Source organism: Primulina tabacum, chromosome 3, assembly GCF_025594145.1.
Source record: "Primulina tabacum isolate GXHZ01 chromosome 3, ASM2559414v2, whole genome shotgun sequence".
NCBI lineage: Eukaryota > Viridiplantae > Streptophyta > Magnoliopsida > Lamiales > Gesneriaceae > Primulina > Primulina tabacum.
The window spans coordinates 16,964,404-16,975,018 of NC_134552.1; the positions used below are offsets into that span (position 1 = coordinate 16,964,404).

At 33.8% G+C, this 10,615-nt stretch overlaps 1 protein-coding gene across 1 annotated transcript; it reads right to left on the bottom strand.

Annotated features, from left to right (window-relative positions):
* Window positions 1–369: 369 nt before the first annotated feature.
* Window positions 370–3,873, bottom strand: LOC142540867 (serine/threonine-protein kinase AtPK2/AtPK19-like). Its single transcript, XM_075647293.1, has 6 exons — window positions 2,969–3,873; window positions 1,889–1,971; window positions 1,689–1,809; window positions 1,381–1,554; window positions 1,080–1,187; window positions 370–870 (listed from the first exon to the last, which is right to left on the bottom strand). The coding sequence occupies exons 1-6, from the start codon at window positions 3,647–3,649 to the stop codon at window positions 574–576; spliced, it is 1,464 nt and encodes a 487-aa protein (XP_075503408.1). The 5' UTR covers window positions 3,650–3,873; the 3' UTR covers window positions 370–573.
* Between the last annotated feature and the right edge of the window lie 6,742 nt (window positions 3,874–10,615).

Below are 10,615 nucleotides of genomic sequence, written 5' to 3' on the forward strand. Positions count from 1 at the left end.
TTAATTTAATTTTCTTTTTTAAAGAATTTTAATTTAACTTTCGTAGCTACTAAATTAATAGTTTTTTTTAAAAAAAACCAATGAGACCAACCCCACCCCCCCCCCCCCCCCCCCCCCCTTGAAATTTTTTTGGTTTTTTTTAAAAATTTTCAAATTTAAATTTTAATTATTAATAAAATTTATGAACTTTAATATTTTAAAATTATTATTTGTTAGTTATACACGACAGATAAATAAATTAATAAATAAACTAAAAAAAATAATATTGATAATAAAATACCAAAAAATTATGTGAAATAAAATAATAAGAATGATAATAATATTAAAAATAATAAAATCTTTATTGGAAAGATAATTATATAAACAAGATTAATCAAACCATGATGTGCTTAAAAATTCAGTCAAAAACTAAAATAATCCATCCATCCATCCATCCTTCAGAATTTGGAATACAGATATGCAGTAAATCCTGAACTCTGCTCAAATTTGGCAACAAGTACAAACACAATTGAACTAATTCAAGTATTAGCTTGCAAGATGAGACAAATCTGTTCAAACTTGGCCCTACATCGGCTACAAACTCGTTCTCTCAGATGATAGCCAGGGATTAGGCGCCACATATGTGTACCCTTGGAAATGCTCACCTGCTGTTGGAGTTGGAGCCGGAGAGTCGTCTAATGGCATCGCAGTCCAGCATCGATCAAAATTCGCTGTGCAATCTTTCCCACTCACATCTGGTCTAAACTTAGGCAGTAGTTCTCTTGCCTCCAATTTCTTCCAGTTTATAGTCCGAAACCATTTGTGATATTTCACTTCGTCTGCTCCGTTAGGTCCGCTCCCTAATCTTTGAGACGGATCTTTTTGAAGCAACTATAACGAAAAAGGGGAAATTCACAATCCAAAATAAGAAAAGAAGAGAGAAACATGTTGGGCTATAAGTCCAAGACGAGAGCCTTGGTCCAAGGAATTCTTTATCAGGTGTCAGAATCCCTCAAGCTTATAAATGACTGCACAACTTGTTATGAAGAAGATGTTGGACATATAACAAAAGATACACAGATTAAAAAACTTTGACGCACCCCTTTCAGTAAAGAGTGGGCTTCACTGCTCAAACGAGGCGGGAGCTTCATTTTTTCCTTGATGATTTTCTCCTGGAGCTTCTTTCTGTTTGCATGTGTGTACGGTGGCTGAAATAAAGTCAGCAATGGGCAATCAGAGCCAGAGATGGAAATTGGAATTCTGAGTTGATTTTTTGTGTACCAACTGAAATGACTAAAAAGACACATGTATTAACATTTATTTTTCTATTAATCGAAGGAACGTTTTCGATTGAGGATTCCTTGAATTTTTGGACTGTTAGTTAAAAACTGTGAATAATACCTTGCCGCTGAGCATTTCATATAAAAGGATTCCAATGCTCCACCAATCAGCATTCTTATTATGACCTTTAGATAGTAAGATTTCCGGAGCCATGTATTCTGTCGTCCCACACATTGAATTTGATCTGCTTGATTCATCGATCTCTTTGGCAAGTCCAAAATCAGTCAACATAACCTGTAAACAAGCTGCTAAATTAGTTTCCACAAGAAAACAATAGGGAGAGAGAATTAATTTGAACAGTGGGAACAAAGGATGTGATAATTTCATGCACGGTGAATGCACATAATAAAGTTATGCCATGGTCATACGTGCCCCTCAGCATCCATGAGAATATTTTCAGGTTTTAAATCTCGATGCACAATCCCGCTCTTGTGAAGATGAGAGACAGCGGAAACAATCTCAGCAGTATAAACCCTTGCCTGATCCTCACTAAACCAAGACATAGCCGAAAACAGAAATTAAGTTCTGGAAACACATTTATTGGTTATGAAGACAAATTCTAATGTACCTGAAAATCCCTTGTCTGTACAGATGATAAAAAAGATGGCCACCATTTATGAAGTCCAGTATCAAATAAAGTTTAGACTTGGTCTGCAGTATATGGAAAGTAAACTTGTAAGACATCAAACAGAGCGGGAAGGGGGAAGGCGGGTCAATAGCAAAGGTGTTAAAAGCAAACACTGAAAAATGCAAGCCAAGATGCAGCCTTATATTGAAGTGCACACCTTGGTGTGCCTAAAGGGCTCAGAACGTGCTTAAGCTCATGTCTTTTGTATCAGAACTTTCTTCATAAATATGCTTTACCAGACCTCACTTTGTCAAACACACACCTTCCCATGTATGCCGGAGCTCTAAAGCATTAATGCGCCAAACGGCCTAACAATGCAACTAAAATGCTTTGCAGATACAGGGTGGGGCTTTTGTATGGAGCCTCAATATATCATTATGGACCCTTCAGGCATATATCCCACAAGGAAACTAAAAAACTACATAATTTTACGGGGTGCCAACCTCTGTTTATCAGTTGTATGCGGAAGCTTGAAACTATCTTATTAAATTTTTGCCCAAACTAAGCTTAACCCTTAATGGCAAGAGAGCTGTTTCAAATTCTTATATAGTATGTGCTAGCAAACACCGATTCTAAACTCTCTTTTTTAGCGAACAATTGGGTCTCAAACCCATATTCTCGTCCCAAATTGGGACTTTAGGATCTCTACCTAGTAAATCTTTTTAAGTTCTTCTATAGCCTCATTTTTAAGTTCCTCTATGCATTTAATATTGGGAAATCTAGAAATACTGGAACGAGGCGATATATCAATCCTATAAAGGCAAAGGTCCAGTGGGTGGAAATTAGGTGTTCTCATTCATGAGGCGGTCGTACAGAAGAAGAATGAAAAGAACTGAAGTTTTAAACGCCACATACACATCAATAAGTGCATTTCAAAACTCACGTTAAAAATATTAGAGGAACTAAACATGCGACATAAATCCCACAAATAACTAATTCCAAATTAATTTCAAAGATGAAAAGCTCCATAAATCAGAATCGTCGATAAAAAAAGGAAAATGAAAAGAAAAAAGCACCAACTTGAAAGGAGTATCGCAGCTGAACAATGAAGGGATGAACTACTTTGGTGAGAATATCCCTCTCAGCTCTCATGTAATCGACATGATTGTTCTTGATTATGGTATCCTTCTTCATTACTTTCATCGCAAAAATCCCATCTCCATCATTACAATCACCATCCCCACCTTTCATCCTCACCTGAAAAACTTTCCCAAATGCACCTTTCCCAATCACCCTCATTGTCTCAAAATCCCCGGGCCCCACCTTGTTAATCTCCTCTCCTCCACCATTCTCCACCACCTCGCTAACCACATCATGATCACAAACAAACTCACTGAAGTTTTCATCTTTTCTACTCTCCACATCATTATTGCCCGTATCATCAGATGAAGAGTAGCATAATTGGTCACGCTCGAAGGGGGGAAGTGATTTGGAGAGCGTGAAACGGGGAGAAGGTCCCACTAAGGAGTGGGAGCGGTGATGAATGACTATTGGGTCACCCAGAAAGAGCGAAGAAGAGGAGGGAGGAGAAGAGGAAGGTAAGGGACCGAAGAGTTCGGAGAAATCGAAATCTTGGGATGGATCGGTGGAGGGAGAGGATGGGATGTGAAGGTGGGTTAGCCTCGAAGCTAACATGGAGTGAAGGGTCTTCTTGGTGGGGTTATGGTGGGACGTTGAAGAAGATGAAACGGTGTTTTCCATGGCTGATTTCTGCGACTCAAATCAGATTAGGCCAACCGAGATGGCAGGCGGAGATCTTACTGGGGTTACATTTGTGCGTGTATTCGTGTTTGCAGTTGCAGAGATTCGTCGAGAGAGAAACAACGGTAATGGCGACGGCGGTGGCTGGCCGTTGTTCGGAGAATTGTACAGGTACTGGTTGTATATATCCCGAGGAATATATTTAGTTAGAATTAGATTTTTATATATTTTATTATTATAATGCAAATTATATAAGATAAAAGATATATAGATATATATGTGTAATATAGATATATAAATTGACGTTGAAAATGTGAAAAATATTTGTGTAGAAAATTATAATGTTGAATGTTGAAAATTAGGTAAAATTAGGTGTTGAATTTTGAAAATTAGTGTGTGATGATGTATGTAATGATAAAATTGTTTTTGGATTGTTTTCCAAAGAAATCCTATAAATAGGTCTCCATTTGTAAAGATTTGAGACAATTGAGTTGAGAGAAAAAATATTATAAAGTGTGTAGTTTGATAATTTTGAGAGTTTGAGATTTTTACCTTTTTACCATAAATTTTTAATTTTTCATAACACGTTATGAGCACGAAGCTCTAAAAGTCTTCCATATTTTTCCAAGCTCCAAAATAGAAGAAAAAGGTAACAAAAGTAATAATATTTATTTTACTGTTTATTTATTTATTCTGTATCTATTTAATATATAATATAATGTTATTCGGAAATAATAAAAATAAATTTTTCAAAAACTTGTTATAAATCTTGGGAGGATGTTAAGACGACATCTCACACTCCCAGTAAGGGATACGACAAGTATAAAAGCCTATAAGATTTTTAAACAAAGCATTATAATAATGTGATATGATATACATAATTATTTAAACATGACTAATATTATATACATCATATTATTACCATAAAATTATACAAATGCATACATTTATTTTTTTGTACACCAACGGTCATAAACGGTAACAAAACGTCTAGTTTTTGCCCTATAAATATGATCTCACAAACACATTCAATCACTCCAGATTTCAATTCTTCTCTAAAAATTATTCTTCATCAAATTTTCGAAGAAGATGGCTTTCTCAAAGATATTTTTAATTATTTTGGTTATCATACTCACGAGTCTTGTATTTATTGGAGAATATCCCCCTCGTGTGTTTTTTTTATTTTTTCGAATGCTTGTACTTGTTTTTTATCCATTACTTTGTATTGCAATATTCATTAACTAATAAAATGCATCGTAAATTTTTTTTAGTACCACCATGACAAACTTGGCAAAGCTCGAATTCATTGCTCTTGATATTACGGGAAAAAATTATATGCCATGGACTCTCGATGTAGAAATGCATCTTGAGTCATTGGGTCTAAGTGAGACCATAAAAGAAAATGGCATATCGACATCACAAGAAAAGGCAAAAGCCATGATATTTTTGCGTCGACATCTCGACGATGGATTGAAATGTGAATATCTAATTGAAGAAAATCACATGGCTTTGTGGAAGGGATTAAAAGAAAGATTCGAACATATAAGGGAAGTTATACTTCCGACCGCCCGAGATGAATGGAATACGTTGAGATTCCAAGATTTTTAAAAAGTCAGTGATTACAAATCAGCGATGTATAGAATAATCTGCAATTGAAATTTTGTGGGCACGAGATTACTGAATTGGAAATGCTTGAAAAAACATTTTCCACTTTTCACACATCGAATATAACTCTACAACAACAATATAGAATGCGTGGATTTTCGAGATATTCTGAACTTATCGCCTGTCTCCTTGTGACGGAAAAGAATAATGAGCTGTTAATGAGAAATCATCAAGGACGACCCACTGGTTCAACGGCATTTCCTGAAGTTAATGTCGTAAACAAAAATGAATTTAAATCTGGAAACCAAAATCAAAGTTATAGACAAGATTTTGATCGATGACGAAATTGTGGTCGTGGACGTGGACGTGGAAGTGGTCGGGGTCGTGGACACGGCCGTGGTTTTGAAAATAATCGAGATAGTTACTTCCATAACTCATCTCAAAAGAGTGTCCCAAATCATCCACAGAAAAGATATCATGAAAATATGAGTGTTAATGAGAATCACTCAAAAAGATTTGAAAGTTTTTGTTTCAGATGTGGTACTCCAGGACATTGGTCCCGTATTTGTGGAGCCCCTGAGCACATTTGTAAACTTTATAAAGAACCAATAAAGAGGAAAGAAAAGGAGACCAACTTCACTGAACAGAGTGAACTTTTGAGTGATTCAACTCATTTTGATGCTGGAGATTTTCTGATTGATTTCTCAGACAATGATCAATTTGCTGGTGGAATAAATATGTAAAATATTTTATTTTTCCATTTACCCGTATGATAATGTTTTATCGTGTGCTATATTTTTTTACATATATATTATATTGTATTTTATTTTTATAAATGTATTGTCAGTAATTTTATTTCATTGCATTTTTTTTTTGAAGTTCAAACATGGAAAATGCTATGAACAAAGCTGAAGTTTGCATACCCGATAGTGGTACAAGCACACTATCCTCCGAGATAAAAGATATTTCTTGGAACTAAAAACCAACAAAAACAATGGTGAATAAAATATCAGGTCCTGTAGACTTGATTAAAGGATGTGGTAAAGCACAATTTTTGTTACCTAATGGTACAAAATTTTTGATCAATGATGCTTTATATTCACCATAATCGAAAAAAATTTGTTGAGTTTTAATGATATATATTCTCATGGGTATGATACTCAAATAATGAATGAAGAGAATGAGAAATATATGTGTCTTATCAAATATAAATCAGGAAAGAAATATGTGATTGAAAAACTATCAATACTCCCTACTGGATTGCATTATACACATATAAGTCACATTGAATCAAACATGGTAGTAGATAATTCTTCAATATTAACCAATTGGCATGATCGATTAGGACATCCTGGTTCAACAATGATGCGAAGAATTATAGAAAATACACATGGTCATCCACTGAAAGACCAGAAGATCTTTCAGAATAATAAGTTTCAATGTAAAACATGTTCTCTTGGAAAACTTATTATAAGACCATCACCAGCCAAATTCCAAACTGAATCACCAATGTTTCTTGAACGTATTCAGGGTGATATTTGTGGACCAATTCATCCACCATGTGGACCATTTAGATACTTTATGGTATTGATTGATGCATCCAGCAGATGGTCACATGTATGTTTATTGTCAACTTGAAATGTTGCATTTGCAAGATTACTTGCTCAAATAATAAAATTGAGAAATCAATTTTCCGATTATACAATCAAGAAAATTAGACTTGATAATGCTGGTGAATTTACTTCTCAGACTTTCAATGATTATTGTATGTCTATGGGAATCATTGTTGAGCATCCTGTTGCTCATATACATACACAGAATGGATTGGCTGAATCATTGATTAAACGTCTGCAAATGATAGCTAGACCAATGATTATGAAAACAAAGCTCCCTATTTCTATATAGGGACATGCAATTCTACATGATGCTGCATTAATTCGCATCAGACCAAGTGCATATCATAAATACTCCCCATTGCAGCTTGCATTTGGTAAAGAACCAGACATTTCTCATCTGAGAATTTTTGGATGTATGGTGTATATGCTTATTGCACCACCACAACGAAAGAAAATGGGACCTTAAAGAAAGATTGGAATTTATATCGATTATGATAATCCATCAATCATTTGATATCTTGAACTTCAGACAAGTGACATGTTCACAGCACGTTTTGCTAATTGTCATTTTAATGAGGAAATCTTCCCAATGTTAGGGGGAGAACAGAAACATACCGAAAAAGAAATTGCATGGTATGTATCATCATTGTTACATCTGGATCCAAGAACAAAACAACGTGAAAAAGATGTACAACAAATTGTGCACTTTCAAAGAATAGCAAATCAAATACCAGATGCATTTACAGATGCAAAAGGGGTAACTAAATCATATATACATGCTGTAAATGCTCCTGCTCGAATTGAAATTATGAAGAAACAAATTGATGATACTCATGATGTCATTAAACGCCTGAAGCGTGGAAGGCCAGTCGGTTCCAAGGATAAAAATCCTCGAAAAAAAAATTCATAGAGAAACACGATGATCACAAAATAGAGAATGATGTTCCTGAAGAAACACATGATGATGAAAATGTTCTGTCAGAACCACAAACTGACGAGAATCGTGAAATTTCTATCAATTATATTAATACTGGAAAAATATGGAACCGAAAAGATATAGAAGAAATTGATGATATATTTTCTTATAATGTGGCAATTGACATCATAAATGATAATGAAGATCATGAACCAAAATCTTTTGGTGAATGTAAAAATCGACAGGATTGGATAAAATGGAAAGATGTCATCCAGGTTGAATTGGATTCGCTAAATAAACGTAATATTTTTGGACCTATAGTTTTTACACTGAAGGTGTAAAACCTGTTGGATACAAATGAGTTTTTATTCGAAAGCGAAATGAGAAAAATGAAATTGTAAGATATAAAGCTCGACTTGTAGCACAATGTTTTTCTCAAAGGCCTGGAATTGATTATGAAGAAACGTATTCTCCCGTGATGGATGCAATTATGTTTCGATATTTGATTAGCTTGGCAGTATCTGAAAATTTAGAAATGCGTCTTATGGATGTTGTTACATCTTACTTATATGGATCACTTGATAGTAATATATATATTATATGAAATCCCTGAAGGATTTAAGATGCCTGAAGCACAAAGTTCAAAACCCAGAGAATGTTATTCTGTGAAATTACAAAGATCATTATATGGGTTAAAGCAATCCGGCCGAATGTGGTATAATCGGCTAAGTGATCACTTGATGAAAAATGGATATGTAAATAATTCAATATGCCCTTGTGTTTTCATTAAGAAAACAACATCCGGATGCGTAATTATTGCTGTATATGTTGATGATTTAAACATAATTGGAATGAATAAGGAAATTCAAGAAGTTGTTTCATACTTGAAGGAAGAATTTGAAATGAAGGATCTTGAAAAAACAAAGTATTGTCTGGGTTTACAAATTGAAAAAAAAAGAATGTGGAATATTTGTTCACCAGACAAATTATACAGAAAAGATCCTTAAACGTTTTAATATGGATAAATCAAATCCTTTAAGTACTCCAATGGCTGTTAGACCATTAAACATAGAAAAGGATCCATTCCGTCCATGTGAAGATGATGAAGATATTCTTGGTCCAGAAGTACCATATCTAAGTGCTATCGGTGCCCTTATGTATCTTACAAATTATACAAGGCCTGATATATCTTTTGCCTTAAATTTATTGGCAAGATTTAGCACATATCCAACAAAGATACACTGGAATGAAATTAAACATATATTCCGTTATCTACGAGGAACGACTGACTTGGGACTTTTGTATTCAAAAGATGCTAATCCAAATATAATTTGTTATGCTGATGCTGGATACTTATCTGATCCATACAAGGCACGTTCCCAAACTGGATATGTATTTACTCGTGGAGGCTCTGCAATTTCTTGACGTTCACAGAAACAAACACTCGTAACAACTTCATCAAATCATGCTGAGATTATTGCACTACATGAAGCAAGCCGTGAATGTGTGTGGTTAAAATCAATGACCCAACATATCCAAATCTCATGCGGATTATCATTCGACGAGAAGCCTGTGATACTATATGAAGATAATGCTGTATGTGTAGCTCAAATGAAAGAAGGATACATAAAAAGCGATAGAACTAAACATATTCCCCCTAAGTTCTTCGCATTCACCAAGTAGCTTGAAAAGAATAAATATATTGATGTTCGTCACATTCAATCAAGTAAAAACTCATCAGATCTCTTCACAAAGGCACTTCCTACGACAATATTCAGAAAACACATATATAATATTGGGATGCACAATCTACGAAATTTGTGAAGAATTGTTCATGTCAACATGAGGGGGAGTTTACGTGACTGCACTCTTTTTCCCTTACTATGATTTTTACCCCAATGGGTTTTTCCTAGTAAGGTTTTTAACGAGGCAGTAAAAAAACACGTAATGAAGACAATCATTATGATCATCATCACAAGAGGGAGTGTTGAAAATGTGAAAAATATTTGTGTTGAAAATTATAATGTTGAATGTTGAAAATTAGGTAAAATTAGGTGTTGAATATTGAAAATTAGTGTGTGATGATATATGTAATGATGAAATTGTTTTTGGATTGTTTTCCAAAGAAATCCTATAAATAAGTCTCCATTTGTAAAGATTTGAGACAATTGAGTTGAGAGAAAAAAATATTATAAAGTGTGTAGTTTGATAATTTTGAGAGTTTGAGATTTTTATTTTTTACCATAAATGTTTACTTTTTCATAACAGTTGATTTATTATTATATAATTTAAAATTTTAGGTTATACTTGGCAAAAACTTGGCTTATTTAGACGTATTCTTTTTCGCTTCTAGTTTCTAACTTTTGAAAGATACGGATATTCGTAGAATAATTTGATCAAATATTTTAAAAAAATGAGAATATCAATTCCAAATACATAGGAAGATGATATTTTTTAAAAAAATATTTAATCAAAATTATTTGATTGACTACCACCAAAAGATATTTATGTAACACATGAATTTCATAAATTTGGTTGATATTGATAAATCCCTAATTTTCACAAATGAGTCATAATATTATTTTAAAATTATGATTTATACGAGGAGTAGGTATCTTGTGAGACTAACAAATCTTTATATATGAGATGGGGCAACCCTATCGATATTCACAATAAAAATTAATATTCTTAGCATAAAAAATAATATTTTTTCATGGATGATCCAAATAGGGGTAACCCTATCGATATTCACAATAAAAATTAATATTCTTAGCATAAAAAGTAATATTTTTTCATGGATGATCCAAATAAGAGATCATCTCACAAACA

What these genes read in the sequence shown, in the direction of transcription:
- LOC142540867 (XM_075647293.1), bottom strand. Translation starts at nt 3,649, where the DNA reads ATGGAAAACACCGTTTCATCTTCTTCAACGTCCCACCATAACCCCACC. An exon ending in TCATGGATGCTGAGGGGCAC is followed by an intron (nt 1,555 to 1,688) that starts GTATGACCATGG and finishes GCTTGTTTACAG; the next exon opens with GTTATGTTGACTGATTTTGG. An exon ending in ATGAAATGCTCAGCGGCAAG is followed by an intron (nt 1,188 to 1,380) that starts GTATTATTCACA and finishes ACTTTATTTCAG; the next exon opens with CCACCGTACACACATGCAAA.